Genomic DNA, 27,472 nt, shown 5'->3' on the forward strand with positions numbered 1-27,472 from the left:
AATGGTCCTCACTCTTAATAAAGACCAAACTCAATGCAAATGCATCAAAATTTTGGTACCACATCTTGGATGGCCATTTCAAACCATACATCAAAAACACATGGAATGAAATCGATAGCTACAAAAAAAAAATGGGAACCAGACATCAAAAACACACACAGATCACATCCAAAAAACAAGAGGCTTCAAAAACATTTCCCATATAATAATTTGCCGTCCCCCCACAGTAGCAAATAGGCAATATCCAAACTTAGGGATATGCTAGTATCCTATAGTAGCAATGATCTATGGATGAATTCGTAACCCATTAAAACGACACAAAAATTATGAGGAATACTTATAGCTCAAGAAATAACTTCTTACTGTAAGAATTGAACTATGTAGTGAAATACGACAGTTTGTACATCTACGTAGTGTCACACACAGCTAAAAGAAATGATACAGCCAGGCCAAAGGACCTAAAATCTAAAAGTTTATTAAACAATGGAAATGCAATATAATTAATAAATGCATTATATTGAAACAAAAAATTAAACAGGCAAACAAAACTAAAAAAAATAATTAACATGAATATCCGCAACAAAAGAAAGCACAAGCAATGTGATTACTTATCAATACTAAAATAAGGAGCGGCTGAGAAAGGCCACGGCAGCAAATTATAGTTGGGTGTTCCCTCAGCATGCTTTGACAACCAAATGCCCAAAAAACAACACTTCAAAAATGCAGTGAATTCAGTGAAATAAACAAACCACTTAAAGAATTTCCACATAATTTCAGTTGACTTAAATTTAAAAATTAATCACATTACTAGCTAGATTATCTTGCAGTTACATCCATCGTGAATTTCCCAATTTGACCAAAGATACTCTTTTAAATTAGAAAAAAAAACATTTCTAAATAACCACTTATGCTTTGTTCATAAACCAATCCTTCTCTAGCTTTGAACTTCTACAGGTGATGATAATTCTGCTACAGGTGGGGCAGCTACATCCCCAATAGTTTTGTGCCAGCTGTGCTCTCTTGCCCCATCCTTGTCAACGATCTTGATGACAAAATTTGGAGGTGCAATAACCAATCTGGACTTAATTTCTGAGATGCATTTTTCAACCAATTCTAGGGAATCCTCCAGTGACATGCCTTTGTGATAATATTTATCCATCATCGAAAGAATAAAGTAAGCTCCTGTAGAAACACAATACCAAAGAAGAGCCCATTTACATAACCTTTAATATAAAAGTTAATCATATGAGGAGTTGCAACATTGTTGATGCAACGAATGCAACCTTTATATAGTAGGAAGTGTACAGAAACCAATCAACCTTACAGATCAGAAGTCGGAAATTTCCCCAAACTTACCATATCCAAATGCTGCTTTCTCAACCTTGTGAAGGGTTGCAATGTAGTCAATGTAGTACAGTGAAGGGCCAACATCCTTGTCAAATCCAGCCAAAAGCAAATTCACAGAATATGGGTTCTGCATGCATTTAACTGTTATTAACAAGAGCCCACCATTTGAAAAGAATTGTTAAGATGATTTTAAAACAGACTTAAACTTAGCATCTACAAACAATGCTCTCCTGGCAAAGTTTGTATCACAGAAGAAGTGCTCTCACAAACCTACTAAATGCCAATTGTTTACCCCCCATTTAAGTTCTTAATTTAGTTTCTTAACAGAATCATAATGAAATTCACTGCTTAACAAGAAAGTCAACAGCATGTGCCCTGTTGCTACCCCAGATTTCTAGAGACCTAACATTTTCCTGCAGACTGTAAATTTTCTTGTAATGAACCAGATTAAATTTTAAAGTCAACCCCAACCCAAAATCATAATAGCTAACATGAAAAAAAACTTTGAACCTTACGAAACAGAATAGTTCAGAAAAGTCAGAGTGTGGATCTATAATAGCTTTTTATAGGCATACACCCCAAATGTCATATTGAGAACCCAGACATGCACCTTAAAGTTCATGTAGTCCAAATTACTTTAAAAAAAATTCAAACCACTTCAATTTCAAGTGGATTTGAGTGCAAATTTCCTTATCAATACGAAACATAGATCTAGCTGCAAACTTGCACAATTGTTTCTGAAAGGAATGTCAACAATTGTTAACTTTGAATATTCACTTACAGGAACATGATAAAATGTCCAGCTGATAAAACCATTAACAATAAACTGTAAAGAGCTAATCAATCTTTTTAAAGCTATAATGAAGTCCTCTCATGGATCTATAATGGTTACACACTTAATTGTCCAATTTATCTACACTCGTTTATTGGCTATGGTACACAACTCTACATATCCTCATCCCAAGAAGTTGCACCATATTTCCTATACCTTAAGGCTTTTGTTCCCTGTATCTATTTCTAATCTAAGTTGCCGAATCGCCAGGTTCAACCACCAATTCCAGGTACGGCTTGGAAACCCTATGGAATCAAACAGGGTTCCAATTTTTTAAGCCTAAAGCATTTCCATCTTCCTCTAGCCAAATCCCAACATACCCAACATCAATGTGGCAATCTCAACACGATTCCAAGGCATTTCAAAAGGCTGGCACAAGTACTGGGAGCAAAAGGAAACACGTTCGATCAGAGGACAGCACCTGTGTAATCGGTCCTTAAATGCTCTTTCTGCAATTAAGATTGTATCAGACTTATTTAATGAATGTATCAGCTTTATATGATGATAATTACTGTTTTGATCACTTGTAATGCTGAAGAGTAATAACTAAGTATAAAGGCATCTGTTTTAAAGGAGATATATATTTTATCCTTTTACTATCTATGTCTGAGTTCTGTGCTGCTATCTGGATAGATCAAGTGTGAATAAAATCTGAAAATTTTCTAAGGTTATTTCAGTCAAAACTGGAAAATAATGGTTAAGGATATTTCACATGCATAACTCCTTCGAAACAGATCCTGCATACAGCTTCTATTTTATTAACTTTTCTTCTCCTCAAAACAGCTTCTATGTTGTTAACTTTTCTTCTCCTCAAAACAGCTTCTATTTTTTTCGGTGAAGTTTTCTACAGGCTTTGGAAAAACGAGCTGCATTCTTCTGTGCTCTTAAAAAATTTCAAACAATGAAATTTTTCAATTGATGCACGCAAATTTCAAAAAAACAGAATAAGGCTCTCAAATGAAACAAGAGAGTAACACAAGTAAAAAATATGTTATGAAAGCAAAGCAGAAGTGATGGACAGCCACAAGGAGCTCAGAACAAAGGAGCAGAATCAAGGCATAGATGGAGGACAAACAGGAGCAAACAAAGGAAAGAAGTAAATTCGCATTAGGGACATGCCATTGACTGAAAAATGGAAAAATAATATGGCATGCCCCTCGCAGAAACAGGATGCATGACAACAAGAAAGACCAAGCCAAATAATATAATGAAGCTGGTCACAATAAACTGCAGCGTTGACCTCTATTTAAATATCTCCAGTCCTAATCCCAACAGCACCAGAAGATTTAGAAATGTTATTAGTAGATAAGGAATTGGATCCAGGTGCATAGATGTGGAGAAAAGAAGATTTATTTGTAGATTTTAGTGTATTAGGAGCGAATGGAGGAGCAATGCTGAACAGGTACTGAGGTTTATCACCTCAAATACTTCTTGATAATTTATGTTGATCCAAGGGGCAGCTGCTTATAATTCCTTTAAAGCCCCTGGTTTTACAGCAGACAAGAATTTATATGAGGTTCTGGTCTGAAGGTTTTGATCCAACATTGGAATCCCTTACAAAGCTTCTAATTTGCACTCCATTATGAATTGCTCCAAACAATTTGGAATATTTAAGTCTTGCAGAATGTAGGAAAAAACCCAGGAAAATATCTGTTAATGCCACGCAAAAGGAACCAAGTTATTGGCTATGCATCCTATAGTTTGTTTTAGAATGGACTAGGATAAGGCGGTTCCAAAGGCTATCCATTTAAAATTGGATGCTCAAAAGAGATTACATCCTTTGGATTATGAAAATCTCCCATTCATAGGTAGATCCTGACATTATTTAGGGCATCAAAATAGTGAATACCATAAGAAGATGGCTCAGGAAAAAGAATAGAACAAAAGAAAAAGAGGAGGAGCCAGGTCCAGAAGGTTTTGAAGAACCATAAAAGCAGCAAAAAGATTAAGAAGAGGTGAAGACCTAAGAAAATGAACTCGGAGAGGAAAGGCAAACTTGGAAAAGCTTTGATCCTTTCAATTACTGAGGACATGGAAAGGGAAAATCAAGCATAGCCCTGAGATCTAAGATGGAACGAAGTAAGAAAGAAAAGCAGCACCTGAATTCACTCAGCAAGACCAATTAAAAGGAGAAAGGGCAGCTTCATGGTCAGAAGTAACATTGTCACATTATACACCTGGGGAAAAAATCTATGTATATGAAATTATGGAGTAGCCAATTTATCACACAAAGCTGATGCTTAGATAAGATGGGCCCGAAAGGTAAATTTGTAATGAGTCTATAAATATTATTGATTAAATTGATCATAACAAAAGAAGACGAAAGGCTCCTCATAAAGAGTTTACAAGACAATCTTTCCATAAGGGAAATGATCGAGAATAGATACACAAAAGACAAAAACAGAAGTTACTAAAAACGAGTAACGAAGATGACCATTATAGAAACATTCCATTATTATTTTAATACCCTCCCATAATGGTCATCCTTCTAACTACCCTACTCAAGACTTGTCATAATCTGCAGGTCATTTGGCCTTGAATGCATAGAAGGCTGCCCCCTTCTCCTCCAAACATTCTGTGACATGAGCTTGCTGGGACCCTGTTGGGACTTCAAAAATTTTGTCTGATTTTGAAGACCCGGGCTCAAAATTTTGTAGAATGCATTCAGAACCGTCTTTCAGAACAAGCTTGAGTAGCTCATTTGGTGGGCTCATATCTTTGCACCGGAGAACTGTCATGCAAAATCCCTTTGGGGGATGGTTATACACCTTATAGAGATGCCATGTGTCCATTGGCAGATTCCTCATATCAGTTTGGATGCATTCGTGAAGTCTCCTTTGGAGGTCCAGAAGTTGGGGTTGTTGTTTACACATGTTTTCACTTTTCTGAGTAGCCCCATTTGACCTTTTATATATTTGTGCCTGATGATTGTCAAGCTAAACGTCGTCCATGATTCTCTGCAATTTTTTGAAGCCTAGTGCCTAGTGGCTAAGTCCCACCAATCCGTTTGACAAGTTTTCAAAGTTAAATCCATTAGCAAAAAGTTTGGTTTTGCAACTGAACATTGTCAAACAGCAGTTTGAAGGCCACTTTGAAAATTTGTATTTCTCACCCAGTTGACCTGCGCTCCAAATCAATTGTACCCTATGATTCTCTGTAAGATTGTCTGCCATATCCCAGATTTGTAGCCCCCCAGCTCATTGTTTAACCAGTTTTTGAAGCCCATTTCAAATGAACATTTTCAGGGTTTCATCATTAGCAATGTCCAGATTTTCAGCGAAGCTAACTTTGAGGGTGAATAATTTTCACATGTGACCTAATCAGGTCAAACCCTCTTGCACATGTGTTCAGGTTATATTGATCTTCCAGTGTGCCAAGTGGCATCTGCTGAAGTGGTGATTTGATTTTTTTTCAACTCAGGTTCTAGGGGCTACTCAGGTTGATTCAAATATTTCAGTTTCAAACAAGCCTGAGTGAGCATCTTTGCGGGTTAATATCTTTTGCCTCGGATGTCGTATTGACGATCCGTCAGATGCCCTGGATTCTATGTGTTACAGTCTATTAGTGTGCTAGCTCCCAAGGTCTGATCAGGTGTTTTCATCAGTTTTTTAAATTGATTTTGGAGGCTACTTAGATGTTTTGAGCAAATGTCAAAAGTTGCAAGAACATCAATTTTGAGGATCCCGAATTCAATTTCTTAGATCCCAGGCACCTCAAGTCAGTGAATCAGAGTTTTTCCCCTGGGTCAGTTGCCCAAAAACAAAAAACATTTGGCCGGGCCCACTTTGGGGCCCGACTAACAATAAAGCCCAATGAGACCAATTAAAGCTTCTCTGATTAAATATGTATTTTTTTAAATCAAGTTGATTTTAAATAAAATTATATTTTTTAGATAAAATGGAGAAAATAAGATAATTTAAACCAATTTATTGATTCAAGTCCGGGGAAATGTAATGGTGAAATTGGTTAAATCGTTTTGACACAATTTCCCAGCAAGCTATAGTGAATTTACTTAAATCTTTTTTTTGAAAGGGGAAGGATGGTTCAGTAGCTAAAGCTCAGAATTCCTCATTAATTTAGGAGCACGGTGGGCCCTTTCAAAAAATAAAAATCAAAGGGTAAAGGGTTTTGAAAAGTTTTAATACTTTATTTCTTTTCACGTGCAAGTGGTGGGCCCTTATCAAGAAATGTCGAGAAAGCATGGTATATAGAATAAAATTTTGAAGACTTGGCAAAAGGCTTTGCAAGTTTATTTACCCCGCAGGGCTCACAAAGCACAGAGAAAGGAGGTGCGGGATAGCAGGAGGAAAAGGGATAGAACCCCTTTGCTACCCCATAGGCATCACATGGTCCTGTAAAGTGGGGTGCGGGCTGGCGGGAGAGTCGGAGGGCCCTCCCTGCCATCCCACAAGGAGGAATCAGGCACGCAAAGGACACACACAGGGGAAGCAGAGAAAGGGGGTATTGTTCTTCCCGCCACCCCACGCTCAAGGGCGGGGTTGTATCTTCAACACGCAGGGCAATCCAAGTGAAAATAAATGCTGGAAAACAAAAGAAATTAGAGCAGAATGAACAGACACAAGAGATAAGGGGATTTAGGGCACAGGGATAATGTGGGAAGGCGTTTGACTCTGTAAATGAACGCCATGGATGCTGAATCTTGCCACTATAGCAACGGACTGGTAAATCCAGCGATACATGGGGATAATGAAATTAAAGATCCTGGAATACCACGCAGTAGCAAAGAGCAACAGGATTTCATTTGTAAATAGACTTCAAAAGCAGCGTATCACTATGGCCGTAATGAAAATGTGTAGGCAGATTCGATCGATGGAGATATGAAGAGATTCTAAGAAGTATTAAACCAAATGCAGAAGTGTAAAGTGAGGATTTAAATCGCATGTTCTTCCAGATTAAATAGCTAATGAAGTGATTGAGTATGTGGTGGCGCTGGGGCATTAAACTTCATCATTGCTGATAGAAATTAAGGAGTTGATTCCTACTGACAATGATGGTAGATCTGAGGTTCAATGGGGAGCAATTGGCAAAGTAATCTAACACGCTGGAAAGATGAAGATGAAGATTCATAGGGTCGATACAGGCTTCAAAAGGGAACTATGTTGAATATCCAATTGCAGGCCCATTTCGAAGCAGCCAAAACCCTTCATGTTCCTATGCAAGATTCTAAAAAGGCGACTTGTTACCTTGGCGGCATGTAGAGGATTTTGTTAGAACACTGTAATGCAACTGCCCAAATGGAAGCACAAACAAAGTGTGTAGGCTGTGAAAGAATGTAACCCCTGTGAAAAGGAAATTCTGCAATCAGCATGAGATTGTTTGAAATGATTTCGATATGCAAAAGGTTGTTTGTAAACATTTATGTAATGCTCACTGGAATGCATGATTGGCAATGAATGCCGTGAGAGTGGCATTTTGATGCACACGATGAGAGCTTGTACAGCTCTGTGGATTAGAGTTGTAGCCCCTTTTAAGGTGTGTTTATGCAGTAATAAGAGGGGAAGAGGACAATCATGTTCAGAGATATGGGCAATACCGTGGATGGTGTTTGAAGGTGTCAAATGTAGAGATGATGGTGCAGGAGGGCAGCATTAAGCATCGAATGGATGAAGGTAACAATGCAGTGATGGATCTATGAGAGGTACTTGTGTCTGCACAGGCAGTAATTAAGGTGTAAAAAACTGCTTCACCATAGTGAATGCCAATGTGGGGTCGCTTTATTTCAATGAGGTAAAATGTAATGGTAAAGTACTGTGAGGGTAAAATTTTTGCATTACAAAGTAATAATGTGCCATAGAGAATGAAGATCTTCACTGAGTAGCCAGACAGAGTCACAGGTAAAAATCATAGTAATATCAATGTCTCTCGCTAAAAGAAAGCAGCTCCCCGAATATGGCAGTACAATCTCATTTTCACTCAGAAATAAAAATGATAAGTTATTTTTTCAAGGGTGCCATGTGGACAAGCAGAATAGGGAATTGAGGTCATACACAAGTGTATTTTTCTCTGAGAAGAATATAATATATGCAGAAAATGCTACATTAAAGAAGATCAATGTTTTCACCAATGAAGGTAAATTTTTGTGTTAAGCATGCACTAGGTGGAAGGTCATTTATTACAAGAAAGGTCAATGTGCAGTAACTTTCCATTTTCCTATGAAGTAAAATTTATTCCACAAGGGATAAAGAAAAAATGAAATGTTAATGCAAAGGAATGAGAGATTTTCTAGCATGGGAGAGTAATTTTCTAGGTCTGACCAAATGGAAATTCTGACAGTGACAAGTCATTTCAGCAGGGGATTTTTCAGTCAAAAGGGGAATTTTAACCATTTCTGAACAAACGAAAGGGTGCAGAGAAAAGTCATTTTTTGACTTTCATCAAAACAGAAATTTTCTCAGTTTTCAAGCAAGGGGGATATTTTTCAGTTTTCAGATCAAGTGGGAAAGTGTGAACTTCTGCAGTCAAATTGACAGCGAACTAAATACGGAAAATTTTGAACCTTGAGCAAGGGTGACTTGACAGGTGCCTGAAAATGATATTTTTCAAATCTCCAACAGTTTCCAGCAGGGTGAGAGTGCAGATCGTGACAAGCACCTGTAGGTGCAACCAAAAGGGAAATTTCTCAGATTTTTCAAATTTCCAGCAAGGTTTCAAATTTTAGCAAATTTTGAAAGAGGAGAGCAGATTTTCAGAAGTTCCAGATTTCAGGATGAAGACCAGTCACTTTCAAAGATGCCTTTAGGGTTTTTCTTTAGGTCTTCTTTTGATACAAATCTCTCTTCTCTTCTTCTAAGGGGGAGGATTCATAATGTAATTTTTATGCTGGAAGCAAGGCTTCCATGCAGCTAGTGCAAGTTTTAATGCCAGGTAGAGTTTTCTTTCAGTTTGTAGTTTTTAACTCTATTTTATGAAATGAAATGATCAAAAGTCTTTTGTTTTGTCCCTGCAAGTCAGTTGTATATCTCGTCGTTTTCTTCTCTTCAAGGAAGAGATTAATTTGCTTCTTCAAGGTATAGAGATAGTGTTGTGTATATGTGAGATTCTCAAGTATGGCTGTTGGTGAAACCAAAAGGGAATGTTGGTGTAATGCACTAACATTTCAAGCTCAAAGGTTGCATGTTACCCTGTTTGGATGTTAAATCTGCATATTGTGAAGTTAACTCTGCTGCCCATACAAGGCACTGGACATGGAGTTGTTTTCAGTTTTCAGAATCTTTTCATAATCAAAATATCTTTACTTTCTGCATTTCTTTCTGCATTTGGAGTAGGATTAGTGTAGAAACCCCCGTCCTCAATGAAGTGCATAGATGCTTAGAAACTAAGATTAAAGCCAAAACTAGGAGTTAAACCATCTTCCTTAGTACATTTTCATTGGGATGATCTGTTGTAAGTTGTAATGTCTTGAGTGTTTTGAAGCTGAAAGTTGTTTTGGCATTGCATAGGTTCAGCCACCTTGGTCTCGCAGAACCAAAAGTGCAAGAGATCTCAGTCTTGTGACTGAATCTCGTTCGTTGGCCAAATCCTTCCCCGAATTTGTCGATGAGTTAGTGGCAATTCCTTTAGGACTCTGGGACTATCCCTCCCTAGTTCTGCAAAACTTATGGATATGACCAAGCTTACCACAATCTATTGACCACAATCCTTCCAACCTGATGTTGGGCAACAAAGCCATCCACCACAATCTATCGACCACAATCCTTCCAACCTAATGTTGGGCAACAAAGCCATCCTTCCCTTACACCAAGATCAACTTCTCAAAAAACTTCAAAGTTCTAAAAGAACATGTTATTGTCCAAAAAAACGTCAAAAAAATTTATAGAAAAACACCATTCATCCCAGAAACCTAGGGGCGACTCAAAACAAGCTGCAAGAAATCACACACCTTCATCCCACGATTTTCTATAGATAAAATATTCAAACCCTTCATGCACTGCTAAAATCACACACCTTCATTTTTGTGGAAAAATGATAAAAAACCAAAAAACAACACCCTTCACGACTTTTTGTGGTAAAAATAAGAAAACACTCGACCAAAGAAAGAACCCACAATTTAAAAAAATTGAACAAAAAAAAAAAAATCAACCACAGTTTTTAGGAGAAAAATCATGCAAAACCTCCATAAAAATGTTTGCTTCAAAAACTTTGCTCACGGCCATCACAAGCAATAAACAAAACCCTTCATGCGGCAAAAGAATAACACAGCCTTCGATGGTATAAAAATCTCTAGCAAACTCAAAAACCATAACATCAAATGCATGATTTTTCCCAAAGAACATGCAAAAGAAGCAAAATCAAACATCTGCTAGAATCCCAGCGCCATAACATTAGCTTGCTAGAGGAGAAAGAGTGGCCAGAAAAGACAGCAAGAGCCCAAAACACAAATTCACGAGCTCAGAAAATCATGCCACAATGAAAATGTCTGCAAAAAGGGCAAAAAAACCCTAGCACACAAGTAGAAAAGTCGAAAAATAACAGTCATGATTTTTTTTAGACCCATTGTGATCAGAATACCCTAGCCACAGTCACACAAGCCATCAAAGCTCAAAAAAAATCCAAGCATGTTGTGAGCAGAGGTTTGGGTCGTGTGTGAGAGTAGCACCCAGATTGCAAAAAAAATGCTCAAACGGATTAAAATCTGTCAAACACCCATGGTGCCCAGAAAGACTCAGAATCGTGTCAAGAAGAGGTCGCAACGTGTACAGGTGAATCACGGCTTGAACAACAGAAAACAACAACAAAAAATCACACAATTTTTTGCATGCCACAAGCCATAGGTTGCAGAAAGCTCACAACCCACGTAAAGAAGGTCCACCACGATTCGGAACAAAAACCCATGCGAAAATGCCCACAATTTTTTTCAAAAAACCCTCCCCGATTTAGAAGAAAAGAAAACTCGTGGATTTCTGAGAGAAATCCATGATTTCCAAAATCCCTAGATAAAAACTCACAAATTTGCTTTGAAAAAAGAACACAATAGTATGCAAAAAATCATTAAAAAACCTTTTGAAAACCTTTCACAATTTTCCAGGTAATAAACTAGGATTTATCAAAAAAAATTGTTAAAAAACTTCTCGAAAAAATTTCCAGGTATTGAACCCACATAAATTCGTCAAAAAATTTTAACCCCCTTTGATAATGTAAATATCATTGATTAAATTGATCATAACAAAAAGAGATTAAAGGCTCCTTGGGAAGAGTTTACAAGACGATCTTTCCATAAGGGAAACCATCAAGAATAGAAACACAAGAGACAAAAACAGAATTTACTAAAAACGACTAACTAAGATGACCATTATAGAAACATTAAATTATTATTTCAATAGAGTCAAATAGGTAACTTGTGAAATAACTAATAAGTCATATTTGGTCAATAATCAGCCTTATGTGTACTTGGTTTAGCCTCCCTTGCTACCATAAAAGGGGAATCTATCATTGTAAATGGATCATGGTGTTTGGATAATCTATTTGCAAATGTAGAATAACATAGCAAGTTTGGATCTCATAGGGGGAGATATTTTGGAGTGATTCCTTCGCTCAGGGAATATTTTCTGGTGTAACCCTAGGCAAAAGGTTTTTTCAATTTCCATTCTAAGTATATTGACAATTATTAGGACACAGTGGCCCACCATCCATCTCTCGTACATATGAATATATTTATATTTGCAATGTTTCTGTATATAATGTTCATATTCTACAATACTTACAATACTTCTATATGTTGGATTTTTTATTCATAGCAGATAATATGCAAATGATTATCCATACCTAACAGGATGAAATACCCAAACTGGAAGGAGAGAGAATCAAAGGATGCAAGCATACACAGTACTTGGAATACCAAAGCACAAAAGTAGTTAGATCTCACCACCAAGACAATTGAGTAATGGAGAGACCAGTCTGTAAAATACATCTACTTTAGAACATTTTGGTGACCATGGTAAAAGAGAACCTGGTAGGTTGCCATAAGCCTCAATCAGAAATTAATAGGCAATGACTGAAATAGGCTTAAGGTTTGAAAACAGATGTTAGAAATGCTACTAAGTGAAGCCGAGGATAAGCCCACCACCAGATCCCATTTTAAAAGTCTGTTATCTCATGAAACGTTAAGAGTTTACATGCTCCTAACAAGAAAAGGCTGCCAAAGCAGCAGTTTACTGATAACAGCACTGATATCCTTTTACTTGAGGAGGCAAAATTAGAAAAATAAACAACACATTAGGATGGCCAAATTCATCTTAAAAAAGGTACTTCAGAATGAATAAGCTCCAATAGAGTCCAAGGTCGAATAGTGGTATGCTGGAATGCAGATTAATGCACAGGGAACGTAATTTAAGCTGATGGTAATCATTTGTGAATCATCTTCAAAAACTTCAATAGATAGCAGGAATTCATTGTTCACAAAAGCTAAGGCTCCACAATGATATAAGGAGAGGATGCTGATATGGAATGAAAATACTTAAAAAGTCTTATCTTGACGATTCATGGATAGTGGGAAGGGATTTTAATGCAATTCGTAAAGCTGCTAAGAAATAAGAAGGAATATCTGACAAAACTAGATCTATGACAACCAATAGGCAACTCATGAAGAAGCTGAAGCCCTAGGACATGGAATCAAAAGTTGGAGAAAATACATGGAACAATAAAAGGCTAAGAAAGGAATTTTTTCCTGAAGGATTGGACATGGTAAGAGGGGATTTTAACGCAATACTCAGAGCTGCTGAGAAATAAGGAGTAATTTCTGACACTACGAGATCTATAACAAACTATGGTCAACTCAAGAACAAGCTGAACCTCCCATGGAACCAAAAGTTCGAAAATATACATGGAGAATAAGAAGGCTAAGAAAGGAATTTATTCCATAATGGTCAGACTGTGTTCTGATTAGCATTCAATAGCCAACCAATTACTACAATGTACGCTCAGACATTCTACACATGGTCAGATCGGATCAATGACCTACTAACTTGAGCTTTAAATTGGATTCCCCAACAAGCAATTATCCAATCAGATTTAAATTAATGCAGCTAAACAATCCGAGTTGAAAAGACACAGTCAAACAATAGTTGGTTCATCAAAATTGCAGGATCCAAAATGTTTGAATTGGCCTAAATATTGAAGCAACCAAAGGACAAGATTCCAAAATAGAACAAGCAGCTATTCAACAATATTTTCATGAAATAGGATATCTAGGGTAGATTGGAACCCAGGACTGATAGCTACAATAGCAACCACCATACCTTGCCAAAACAGAGACCTACCAACATAGAACGACAAGCTAGAGTAAAACCAAAAATTCACAATTGCCTTCTTTCCCTACACAGAGACATTCTTCCTCCATCCCATACTCTCCAAAGTACCTATGTTTGGGACGAGTGTTATAGAAGTAGGTGATGACTAAGACTCTTTCAAAAACTGTTGTACACTAGCTGCCCCATCCAAAGAATTGAAATAATGAATATTTGTTCTATTAACAAAGGAGAGGAATACTCCTTATATAAGCAATTACAGAAGATCTTTCCATAACGGAAACGATCAAGAAATAAAGACAAAAAAGAAAGAATATAAATACTAACTGACTTACACAATAGAAAGTTACTAAAAACTAACTAAACGACTTAAATGACCATTGATAAGCTAAATATTGCAATATTACTTAATACCCTCCCTTAATGGTCATTCTACTAACTACCATGAAAAAGACTGGTCATGTCATGATCTACTGGTCTTTTGGCCATGAATCCATAGAAGGTTGACCCCTTCTCTGAATGCTCTGCGACATAAGCCTGCTATTGAGACCCTCCCTAATTGGATTTTTTATCAGCCAACCACTTTCTCCAGAACTTCTTCATATGATCAAGTTTACCACAATAGTGACATGTGATAGATTTTGAATTTTTTGAAGAATCATCAAGTTTGCCTTGTCCTTTCTGCTGAGTGAACACGCCTTTGCCTTTGTATTTGGGAGTAAAAGCCTGCTCCACACTACTTGTCTCGCTGCTGCTACCAAACTACTTCCACTTGTCCTTCTGCAAGAGCTTGTGGCACAAATCATCAAACTTCAAGTCAATATTGGTAGATGTAATGTTGAGAGTTTCCATAAGTGCTCATATCCTCTTCTTCCATCTTGCAACCAATGGCCTCCGGTTGATTGAGAGTGTCTTTGATCTTCAAAAGATGATCCTACAAAGACATCTTGGCATCCATCACAATCGAGAACAACATTTCTTTAATGAAGAAAGCTTTGCATTTATCTAACATCTCATGCAAATCTTTCAAGTGAATCCAAAGCTATGCAGCAATCTTGCCAGACAGCACTATAGGAAGCATCTCATCGATAGCTGATAACCTGAGCAACATAACCGCTTCACACTTATGTTCATCAAACTTGTCCTAGTCTTTGTTTGCCACTATGGGACGAGCTGAAGTACCCAAAACAATCTGATCCATGCACTGGTACTCAAAAATGGTGAACACCATTTGTTTCCAAGTATTGTGATTCTTGTCGTTGAACCTCTGAGGGCCTTCCAACATGGTGTTGGGTAACGAAGCCATCCCTCCCACTATTCAAAGACAACAAAAACAAGATAAAACAAATCAGCTTCTCATATACCTTCGATTTTTGTTGATAAAAAATCAAAAAATAAACTGAAACCCACAATTTGATTTTTTTTTAAATCGTGTAAAAACACATGCTGAAGCAAACCCAATTCTAATAAAAAAATCAGAAAATTTGCAAATACTCCTATGAACCCTAGAAACCCTAGGTGCACAAAACATGATTTTGTGAAAAAATCATCAAAAACTAGGTAAAAACCCTCTACTACTATGGAGAAAAACAACAACCATAATTTTGTACAAAAATCATGCAAAAACTCAATTCGCCCTAGAAACCCTAGGTTAACAAAAACTTGCTAATCTATGTGGGTAGAAGTAACCAAGGCCAAACCATTTCATGTGGGCAATAAAGAAAAAGAGGAAACAAGTCAAACCGGCACCAAAAAACCCTTCAAAACAGCATGATTTCATTCAAAACGTCATTTCCTACAAAAACTTTCAATGCGAGCAAAACCTTCAACACGGCAAGAACCTTCGACATCCAATCACGATTTGCAATGAAAAGAACCTTCAACCAGAGGTGTGTGGGCAGAGAAAGCCACAACCCAAGCAAGGAAAAAAACAGCCATGATTTTAACACAAATCACTAAAACCTCCAATCGGCGCGATCTTCAAACAGTGAAGAAAACCCTTTAATTCACACTTTGAAGAATCCACGATTTATAGAGAACACAAATCCTACAATTTATCTTTAAAAACAATGATCAAAAAAAATCTAGAAATTGCCACGAAATTTCCAAGTAAATTGTCCACAAAAAATAGAAACCCTCGATTTTATTTGAAAAATTGATCAAAAACTTTTGTCAATCAAAAAACCTCGATTATGGGGCAAAAAACTTATCAGAATTTCCCCAAAATTTCTAGGTAAATACCAAAAAATATTCGCCAAAAAAGAACCTATGGTCTAATACCATGAAATAATAATTGATTGTTCTATTAACAAAGGAGAGGAATACTCCTTATATAAGCAATTACAGAAGATCCTTCCATAATGGAAACGATCGATAACTAAAGACAAAATACAAAGATTCTAAATACTAACTAACCGACTTACAAAATAGAAAGTTTCTAAAACTAACTAAACGTCTTAAATGACCATTATAAGCTAAATATTACAATATTACTTTATTAAGAATTGCAACAACCATCTCCAAAATCAAAAGTCAATTTTGTCCCAATTCTTGCCTTTTTAGCTTGAAGATCCAAAATTGCCTAAAGAGTCTACTTTGCCTGATATGTGAAATATTCAACGTAATTTGGGCATGCAATGATGTCTTATCTTGGATCCTTTGCCAAATACCAGTTGAAGCAATATATGCCTCCATTGACATCATTCAAACAAAATTGCATTTGACCTTAGTTGTACAAAAGACTAATGTGCAACATGCGAATGCAAAGACTCTATAACACAACTTGATGACCAACTTATATACAATAAAACAATGTCAAGCATGTACAAGTTAAATAAGGTCTGTTCAGCCAATAAAAAGCAGTAAAAACTAAAAAATAACGGCAATAGTCTAAAATTAAATGATTCAACTTTCCTTTGTTCTTCACAATTTGACTATTATTCATAACGCAAACAGCAAACCGTGCAAAAAAGTTGAATATTATTCTAAATTCACGATTTTACACAGCTTTTGTAAATAGTTACAATTTGAGAATTTGAGCATGTCAATGACATCAGGTTTACATAAAGATGGTTTGAAGTTTAATAAATAAGGCCTATTTCAGAAAGAAAAGAAAAAAAGCAGCTATAACTAAAAGACAATTCTAAAATGATATAGTTTTCTTTGTTCTTTGACTATTACTCATAACATAGACAGCAAACAGAGCAAAAAATTTGACCATTATTCAAAGTATAAAACCACACTTTTACAAAGATTTCAAAAATGTTACAATTTGAGAATTTGGGCATGTCAACAGCATCAGGATTATATAAAGATAGTTTGTTGTTTGGTAATCCACAGCAGCTCTTCTCAAACATGGTGGTACCACATGAGAAATTTGAAATTTCTGAAATAGAAGTTGCACAACATCCATATTCAATTGACTGTAAGCTTAAAATTGAAGGTATGAAAGCAGGGTCATGGGCACACATTGAGCTTAAGCATGCATACCAAACATGAGAATCTCACAAAGTGGAAATACGCTCAAAGAAGCTAAAGCACATCCTTGACAAAACATATGGAAGCAATAGATGAAGCAAACAATATCACTACAAAGGCTGGAATTCTTGTTAGATCCTCTTTCCTGCTCATGAACATTGAGGCCTCAGTTACACTACAAGAGATGAACAAAAGTTAGTTGGCAGTCATTGCTATTGAAGTGGCAGTCAAATGCAAATGCATTGCCCAGTGTGAAGTCACAATAAAATGTAAGTAAAATTCGACACAGGAACAAGAAACCGAAAGAGTAAAATGCCACAAAATATATGCCTCCAAATGTGAAATAAAATAAGTAAAAAATCCCTCAAAACAAATGTTATAAAGCACATAAAATCCTGTCCCCAAAAAAATGCAGGCAGACAAAATATCATTGAAAAGTACTCACATTCTCAACATGTTTCAAAGGGCCTGAGTTGCAGTATGAGAGACAGCCAGTAAGTTAGTTGGCATAATTGCTATTGAACGTCAAATGCAAATGCATTGCCCCATGTGAAGTCATGGAGAAAGTAAATAAAATCCTATGCAGGAAGAAGAAACTGAGAGTAAAATGCCAAGCAATATATGCCTCCAAACATGAAAAAGAATAAGTAAAATCCTTCAAAATAAATGTTAGATAGTTGTGTAAAACCCTGGCACAAAAATAATGCAGGCATACAAAAATTATTGAAATGTAGTCAAAATTGCATTCTCAACATGTTTCAGGCTTTTTCACAATTTAATAGCGATTAACCACGAAAAATCTGTCAAACACTGGTGACTGCAATTTTTAGGAAAAATGTTATTTATTAGGGAGGGAAATGCCAACCATGCCAATCCACAAATAAACTTGATTATTCGAGATTTTTACTCCAATCCATTAAACAAATGATTTTTGAAAGAAACATTTTTTAGAATTTGTACCAGTTGGTTCATTCATAATAGCCTTACTTAAGCAGATGCATTTAAAAACTCTTGTTTCTAATAGAATCTGCAGTCCATTGAAGAGGAACAATATCTCAGAATGACCAAAACAAAAATTTAATGATGCTCCTTAATATTCAATTTCAGACTTGATCAACCCAGAAATGTCTCATACATTGCACATCAGTAATGCTATTTGAGTTGTCATCTTCGTTATATATGTTTTCTCTTAGGGATTTGGACAATTTTTAAGTACTCCTCCAATTATATCTTTATCAACACCAAAATCATTGTCAATATAATGAAAACAACCAATTTTCAGCACTTTATTCATATTCTAGGGGCATCTTATAGATGTACAATTGATAGGTTGTATGTAATCCTGAAATTGAATTAAAACACTATTTGGCGGATAATTTCTAGTTTATGCTTAAACCAAAATCTTGTAAGGAATGCATTACCTGCACTTTGGCAATGGGATCACTTTGAAACAGTTCTAGGTCATCTCCTAAATACAGGAAACATAGGGTAACAGCCCATGGTTGTCCATACTACCTCACATCTCTTGATCCATCACATCTCCCACTATGTAAGAACCACCTCTCTTTGATTACCTGTCCCCTCATTGGTTAGTTAAATATATGGAAGATGCAATGGCCTACAAAGGATTTTATGCTTAAGCACAAACATTTTTTTAAATATAGTAAAAGGAATGAAAATGTATAGCTTCCTATAAATTATTTTTGTAGTGCCATGTGCAATGCGTCCTTGGGTTAAATGCTGGTCCAGGAGTGTTTCCCCTTCCTACCCCACATCATTCAATTCATCATAGAACTATAGTTACTGATTCGCCCCATAGAATTGTAAGGCGGTCCTATAGTTGCTGATTCGATTCAGTGTGCATATCCCACTATGTAAGTGTTCAAGTAATTGCATAATTTATTAAATGAATGAAGATGTACATATAGCAATTACAAAGACAATGTTTCTATTATGAAACAATCGTAAACTGAAGAAATTAGAAACTATCTAATATGTACAATATATTACATTATTGACCATTAACTAAATAATTTTAAAGATATTATTCTAATACCCTCCCTTAACGGTCAATCTGTCAACAACCCCAAGTTGCCCCCTAAATTTTACAAACTTGTCCAGACTCAAAGACTTGGTGAGAATATTTGTTGTTTGATCCTCTATCAGAACATAAAACAACTGAATTGATTCGTCTTCAACCAACTTCATAATGAAGTGACAATGAAGTTCAACATGCTTGGTTCTCTCGCAAAAGACCGGATTCTTTGCCAGTTTGAAAACCCCTTTGATTGTTACAGTAAAGAGGAGTAGGACCTGCTTGAGACATCTGCATGTCTGAAAGCATCCTCCGAAGCCAATCTGCCTCACAAGCTGCCTTAACTGTTCCTTGATACTCTACTTTTGTTGAGGAAAGAGCCACTGCATGTTGCTTCTTACTAGTCCATGTGACTGCACCAAATCCCAAACTGAAAACATACCCAGATATTGATTTTTTGTCATCAACGAAACCTGCCCAATCTGAGTCTGTAAAACCAATGAGTCTAGGATTGTGACTTATATTGTACAAAAGACCAAAATTAGAAGTGCTCTTCACATAACGCAGCACACACTTCGCTACTACCCAATGATCAGCCTTGGAGGCTATCATGAAGCATGAAATGTAGCTCACTGCAAAACAGAGATCAAGCCTAGTAGCAATAAGGTAGATGAGACTGCCCACCAATTGCCTGAATGTTGATTCATTCACCACAGGTGAATCTAATTTGGTTGTCAGCTTCAACCCTTTCTCCAACTTCAACCCTTTCTCCATAGGTGTGGATGCAGGTTTGTAGTCTTGCATCCGAAACTTGTCCAACAGACCACAGGCATACTTTGACTGAGTTATGAAGATACTACCTTCAGTCTGCCAAACTTCAACACCTAAAGAATAGTGTAGAAGTCTCAAGTCTATCATCTCAAAGGATTGGCACAAACTCTGTTTGATTTGATCGATCAAAAGTGCCCAACTACTAGTGGTAATGAGGTCATCAACATAGACAACAAGAATAAGAATATCACCACCAGTGTTTTTGACATACACATTAGAGTCTGATGGACTCCTCTGAAAGCCATGATATGTGAGGTACTTGTCAATTTTGATGTACCAAACCCAAGCAGCCTGTTTGAGGCCATAGAGTACTTTAACCAGTCTGCATACCTAGTGTTCTTTTCCGGCAACCTTGAACCCTGGAGGTTGCGTCATGTAGACTTTGTCCTACAACTCACTATTGAGCAATGCACTCATAACGTCCATCTGATGGACTTTCCAACCAAAATAAGCTGCTAAGGCAAGGACAAACCGAATGGTACTCATCTTGGTTGTTTGAGCAAAAGTCTCCTCATAGTCAATGCCTTCCTTCTGTGAGAACCCCCTAGCAACGAGACAAGCTTTGTACCTGTCGAGGGTTCCGTCAGCTTTGTACTTAACTTTATACACCCATTTGCAACTAATGGGCCTCTTCCCTGGTGGAAGATCAAAAAGGACCCAAGTGTTATTCATCAAAAGACTCTGGTGTTCAGTTTCCATAGCCTTTTCCCACTCAGGAATTCCTTAAGCCTCAGAATATGTTTGGGGCTCAAAAATACTATGGATGTTGGCCATGAGAGCAAAATTGACTGTATTTTGCTACTTGCTCTTGTTTTTGGATGATCTACCCTCGATGAGCTCATCAACATGAAGATCACTTAAGGTCTTAGCCCACCATTTAGACCAGAGAGTAGAAGAACCAACATCAAATACAGGAGGAATAACTAGAACTAGATCTAGAACAAGATCGATAGGTGGGAGATCAACATCATCCAAAGCAAATTCAAGTTGAGCATCATCAAATTCAGATTCTGCATCGTCCCTTCCATCATGTGAATCTAATGGAAGACAGACACCCAAATCAATAGCCTTCAAAAGTTGATCGTCAGAATTTTGCACAAACGAGGATAGCTGAAAAGATTCTCGTTCTTCATTAAAGACAACATCGCGAATCAAGATGAGACGATCAGTTTCTACATCAATCAGCCTGTAAGCCTTGTGGTTGTCATTGTACCCTGTGAACATAAGTTTCTAGCTCTTGGAATCCAACTTGGAGCGCTTGGCATCTGGAATCCAAACATATGCTAAAGAGCCAAAGACTTTCAGATGACTGATCTTAGGTTTGTGACCAGTCCAAGCTTCCTCAAGAGTCTTCCTCTTAACAACCTGTGTGGGAGATCGATTAAGGAGATAGACTGCGGTGTATACTACTTCTACCTAAAATTTCTTGGGAACACTCTTGTGTTCCAACATTGACCGGGCCATTTTGATGATTGCGAGGTTGTGTCGCTCAACAACACCTTTCTACTGAGGGGTGTATGGTGTGGTTAAGTGGCATTTGATGCCATGAGTATCACAGAAGTTGGAGAAAGCAGTAAAACAATACTCCCCCCTATTATCGGACCTAAAAGTGACTATGGGACAGCTAGACTCTTTCTCTACTAAGGCCTTAAACTTCTAAAATATAGTAAACACATCTGATTTCTGTCTAAGAAAGTACACCCATATTTTACGAATGAAATCATCTACAAAAAGCAAGAAATACCTGGAACCAGTAACAAAAGGTGTATTCATTGGTCCACATACATCAGCGTGAACCAACTGTAGTACCTTGGAGGCTCGCCATGAGTCACCATCCTTAAATGGTCTCCTGTGTTGCTTCCCAACCTGACAAGCTCCACAAACTTGCTGATTTTGAGTTTGAATCCCAGGTAAGCCATGAACTAAATCCTCCAAAACAAGTTGTGGCCATACTGCTGATGCCAAAGACTGTTGATGCCAAAGACTACTGATAGAAGATGATTTAGCTGCAAAGGCATGCTCCAGAGAATCACTCGTATCCACAAGTCTGTATAGACCATGATCCTCAATGCCAACAGCCACAATAGTGCGAGTAGCACGATCAACAATCGAATACTTGTGTGAACTAAATACCACACCAAATTGAGGAGAGTGCCGCATAATTTGGCTCACAGAGAATAGGTTTAGTTCCATGCCAAGAACTTAGTATACATTGAGGAAAATAAGATTCCTCCCACCAGACTAAATCTAAAAGTTGCCCTTCGCGACAACATTATACTCTTCACCATCTCCAAAAATGACTCAATCGGTGAAAGGTGAAAAGTCTATGAAACAATTACACCGATGAGTGAAGCGTCGAGATGCACCGAAGTTTGTACTAAGCAGAAGACTTCACATGATTTGCAAGTCTTTTCACCATGAAAGCGTAAAAGGCAAATTCTTTCTACTTTGAGTGCTCTGCAACATTGAGCTTAGGCTGAGACCCTCCCTGCTTCCGGTTGTTCGAAAGCCAAATGATTCCAACAGTCCTTTATCAAGTGACCATACTTGTGGCAATAGTTCCACTGGACTTTCTTCTTCTTCAAGCTATCTTGAGCCTGAATAGGGCCTTTCTGCTGAGAGGACTGAGATTTGCCTTTATCCTTGTGAAAGGATTTAGCTCTGAAGGCTTGTTCTGTGGAGGACGAAGTGGCAGTGCAACCAAACTGGTGTTTCCAACGATCTTGCTACAAAAGTTTGGTGCACAACTCTAGAAACGTCAAGACAACATTAGTTGAAGTAATGTTGAGTGTTTTTATAAAGTGCTCATAGGATTTAGCTAGACTCTTCAGGGTGATGACTACCATATCCTCTTCCTCCATTTTTCGACCAATTGCTTCCAACTAATCTCGAATGTCCTTAATCTTCGTCAGATGCTCCTATAAGGACATACGCTCATCCATCATGATAGAAAATAGCTAGTTCTTCAGAAAGAATGCACGGCCCTTGTCTGATGTCTCATGGAGATCCTTCAAAATAGTCCAAATCTCTGCAGTTGTCTTGCTAGATGGCACTTGAGGCAGCTAATCATCTATAACCAAAAGTTTGATAAGCATGACCGCTTCCCGGATGCGCTCATCAAACTTATCCTGATCTTATCCAGCTATGGTAGGACGAGACTCTTTACCCAAAACAAGATCATGTAGGCAACGATATTCAAAGATCGTCATCATCCGTTGCTTCCATGTGCTATAATTTTTGTCATTAAATCACTGACTGCCTTCCAACATTATGTTGATCAAAGGCACCATCTTGCACGCTTTTTGAGGCACAAAAAACGAGATTCACTAAAGAAATGAAAATTTTGATTTTTGAAGAGCCCAAAACCCAAGGCAATGATCTCAATGCAAAAACTGAGGCAAATTCAGGTACAAATTTCGAGACTGAAAGAAGTACAATTGGCACAAATCCCAAGGTATGGATTTTGACAAACCCAAAAAAATCTGACGAAGACCCACAAATCTTTGTAAAAAAACCAGAAGGAATCTGTTGTTTAAAATTAATTCCAATAAAAAAATCAGAGAGTATCAAAAACCCTAGCTGACAAAAAGAAGCATATCACAATTTTTTGGAAAAACGTGGAAAAGAAAAAGTTTGCAACTTTTGATCAGAAAACACAAGCAATAGAAGACTGAAAACACGTCAAAGAAAACCTGACACTAATATAAGCTAGAAACCCTAGGCAGAACAGATCTAAACGCAATCACGAGCCTCTACAAAACGCAAAAACAAAATCGCACAAGTCAAAAATGCAAACATCTGGAAAAAACCATGACAATATCAAGTCATCGCGTTTAAAAAATGCGCAAAATAAAGACCAGGGCCGTTGCATCAAAGGAAGACGACCTTACACGGGTCATGACACAGAGAAAACAAACACGACACAATCAAAGAACAAACAAATCATGATTTCCAGAAACAAAGAAGCCCTATCACCATCAGAAATAAAAAAATGCGATCACCTTCAGAAAAATCGCGTAAGCTAAACACGGGCAGAGAAATTTCGCATGGGTGAGAGCCAAGAGGTCACGTGCAGAGAAATTTCAACCCAAAAAACATAGCACCAAACACAACGCGGGCCGAAAAACGAACTAAAAAAAACCCACGATTTGCTTTTCAAAAAACTTTTAAAATTTCTTTCAAAATCTTAGAAAAACGAATTTTTGTTTTCTCGCTTTGATACCATGTTCAAGTAATTGCATAATTGATTAAATGAATGAAGATGTACATATAGCAATTACAAAGACGATGTTTCTATTATGAAACAATCGTAAACTGAAGAAATTAGAAACTATCTAATATGTAAAATATATTACATTATTGACCATTAACTAAATATTTATAAAGATATTATTCTAATAGTAAGAAGCACCTCTCTTGAATCACTTGTCCCCTCATTAGCAATTAAATTTATGGAAGATGTAATGGCCTACAAAGGATTTTATGCTTAAGCACAAACATTTTATTTGACACAGTAAAAAGAACGAAATTATATAGCTTCCTGCAAATTCTTTTTGGCAATGATGTCCAATGCACCCTTGGGTCAAATGTTGTTCCAAAGGAGTGTTTTCCCTTGCTACCGCACATCCTACAATAGTATTGTACATAATCCTAAGTGCACCAGGATAAAATTTTATATTTTATATTTCCTAGTTACACTAGAAGTTCAACATTCATGTAGAAGATGAACTAAACAATCATTTCATCTTGATAAATATGTGGAATGGTTATGAACTTATGAGTTTCATTGAATTTATTTTTTTTTCTCATCCATTTCATTTGTCAATCTTTTTGGTGTTACATTTCTAGACCTACATTGGCATCAAAGAAGTTTCCTGACTACATAGCATTGATGAGTAACATCAATAAGTCTTCCACCCTTCAGGAAACAGCATATCAGCAATTTGTTGATATGCTAACCAAGCCCTTAGCAAAAGGGAAGTTTGAAGAATGCAAAGAAAACTTAATCGGTGCAGAATTCCTTCATCACTAAGAGGGAGTGTTTTTTTTAGCTCAATTTGGAACTTTTGCAAAGGTTTCGTGTGAACGTGCAAGTAGTTTGAGTTATTTCTATTTCGAAATTCAATTTGTTGATTAAATTGAAAAAAAAAAATTAGTTAAATAGGTCTAATAAAGTGTGGATAACTACTAATGATTTAGACTTATCTTCCAAGTCATCTCCTGTGTGAGATAAGATTTCTACTTTTGGAAGATTAGAAATTTTAGCTGAATAGTATGTAATAATTCTGTACAGCTATAGTTGACTGCTGTGGAGATTTCCTTTGAAGGAATGGAAAGTGGTTTTCAAGGTGTAAATTATTCCGTACTTGTGTTCATTTCCACAGTTTGAATTTCAACGTACTGTGTAATTAATTTAATGATTTAAGCATTAGAATATTAGTTACCATGATTGGAATTTCAATATAATTCATAGAAACCGACCAAGCATCAAACACCGGTGTCGTCAGACAACTCTTTAGATGATTCCTCCTTTATCACCTTTTCAAATTGTTCTCTCAAGACATCTACTATGTTAATTGAATCTTTTTCATCATAAAACTTGAATGGAATCTCATCAATGAATTCACAAAAATCATCCAAGGTATTTTAGGCTAAAGCATAGACCTCTTTGAATTTAGTTTTTCCAGGTTCCTCCTTATAAGTTTTAACCCTGTATTTATCACTGTCCGGTCTTTATGCAAATTAACTTTCCCATATATAACTTCTTCTAAGACAAGACTGTTGAAATCAACTTTGGCCATCTCCAACATTTCCTCTCTATAGTCAGGCATGATCTGAAGGACTGCTTGTTTTGAAGAGTTTCTAATGTCGCTAGTATCTTGATTATAAAAATTTGCATAAGTCGGGATTGAACAAAAATGGAAAATGCAGATGCCAATGTTGAACTGTAATAGCAGGATGTGCGAATATGTAAAAATCTTGAACAATCCAAAAAGTGAGAAGATACTGATCACAAGCCTAAAAGATGGAAAACCTCACAAACAAAATCAATTCATAAAGAGAAATTAAATTAGAAAATTAAACAATTTGAGTATTGCCTATGCAATGTGTTGCAAATATACTAATAGTATGGGGTAAGCGGCAAAACTATTTAATTTAAATCTAAGAAGCCTATCTATTGCGGGATATACGACGGATGTTCTCCACAACGGAAATTTATGCAATAAAAACAAAACCAAATATACAAGAATAACACCTTTCTAAGAGCAGTGGCCAGCTCGCCCCTGGTAAAGTTGGCCGCGGCAGCCGTGGTGAGCGGAATGCCATTGCGAAATTGATAAAGATGAACATTCTTCTGAATGTATTCCGTGAATTGCACTCTGTAAAGCACAGTTAGAAATACGGCTACTGATCACACTTTGAAACAAAACCCTAGAAACCAAAAAACGAAAAGGATTATAGCAGTTTTTTCTTTCTTAAATGCGATGAATGCGTACCTATCTCCACTCTCGCCGCTGGCACCCATAAGTTTGTGAGAATCGAGCAACATTATTTTGTCCTCTGAGGTCTTCTGCACAACGATACTCTGCACGGCAGACGTATCGGCCACAACCAGCGAAAACCCATCTCCAACCAGTCCAAACACACACTCCATCTCCCAAACACTGAAAACCCTCTTCCCTTTTCGCTACCTGCAAATGCTTCTTCGCCAAGCAACACGCAGATTGTATAACAAAACTATCGAGTTCGCCTTCTTCCCGTCCGCTTTCCTATTTATTTAGGTAATCAAACTTTATGAAGAAAAATAATGTTTTGACACTCTTTAACTTAGATTTTTATTTTCCGTTGTTTTTAGTTTGTAAGAGTAAATGTAGCCCTTGCCTTACCTAAATCTAGAATAATTAAATGAATGTATAAAATAAAGCGTATATTAATATGGATGAAGGTGAATTTTGATGGACTGCGAGGGGTAATCCAGATTAGTTAGGGGCAAAGTGTATAGTGAGAGATTGTATAGGAGGCATTGTGGCAATTGAATCAAACATTTTTTGGAAAGGAACTAATAATGATTTAGAGTTCGAGATAGCTTGGATGGTTCTTAGGTTAGGCTAGGACTAGAACTATAATTGAATCTACTTATAAGGCAATTCCCAAATTGTTGTGAATGCAATCAAGCAAAGGTAAATTCCTAATTGGAGATTGAGAAAATATCTCTTCTCTTTTTGGAAAATATTAGAGGAATGTGAAGAATTTAAAATCTCACATATTTAAAGGCGAAGCAATGAAGTGGTTGATAACTAGTGAATTTGGCAGTGGAGAATCTAATGTCGATTGGGAGAAGCATGCTAAAAGACTAATGACACACGAAGGATTTGATTGAAAAGAGATTTAATGATGGTGAAAGATGGGTATGCACTCTTGAGGCAATCCTTTGGCGAGGTACTAATGGTGATGATTTATTGAAGTTGTAGTGTATGCATGCCAATTTATAAAGCTCCTTGCTATGAATGTTAGGCATTAAATTGGTTTGCATTACTATTTGGTTGGTGGGGAGGGGAAGCTAGGGTGCGATGAAGGTGACATTCATAGTGAGGGTCAAAGCAAGGCAACTTGCTTTCTATGGAAAGATATTAGATACTAGGTTGTGTAGCATCTTCCAATGCCAGTCATCTATGGAACTTTAGG

The 27,472-nt window shown here is 36.9% G+C and overlaps 1 protein-coding gene across 1 annotated transcript; it reads right to left on the minus strand.

The window, feature by feature from the left end:
- Positions 1 to 777: 777 nt before the first annotated feature.
- On the minus strand, positions 778 to 26,578 carry LOC131036636 (proteasome subunit beta type-2-B). The gene is made up of 4 exons (XM_057968562.2): positions 26,284 to 26,578; positions 26,043 to 26,166; positions 1,357 to 1,474; positions 778 to 1,182 (listed from the first exon to the last, which is right to left on the minus strand). The coding sequence occupies exons 1-4, from the start codon at positions 26,439 to 26,441 to the stop codon at positions 935 to 937; spliced, it is 648 nt and encodes a 215-aa protein (XP_057824545.1). The 5' UTR covers positions 26,442 to 26,578; the 3' UTR covers positions 778 to 934.
- Between the last annotated feature and the right edge of the window lie 894 nt (positions 26,579 to 27,472).

This window comes from Cryptomeria japonica, chromosome 1 (genome assembly GCF_030272615.1).
Source record: "Cryptomeria japonica chromosome 1, Sugi_1.0, whole genome shotgun sequence".
Classification (NCBI taxonomy): domain Eukaryota; kingdom Viridiplantae; phylum Streptophyta; class Pinopsida; order Cupressales; family Cupressaceae; genus Cryptomeria; species Cryptomeria japonica.

Coding starts and splice junctions, on each gene's coding strand:
- LOC131036636 (XM_057968562.2), bottom strand. CDS start 26,441: ATGGAGTGTGTGTTTGGACTGGTTGGAGATGGGTTTTCGCTGGTTGTG. Junction 1,475..26,042: donor TGGCCACTGCTCTTAGAAAG/GTGTTATTCTTG, acceptor AAATGCATGCAG/AACCCATATTCTGTGAATTT. Junction 1,183..1,356: donor GAAAGCAGCATTTGGATATG/GTAAGTTTGGGG, acceptor GTGTTTCTACAG/GAGCTTACTTTATTCTTTCG.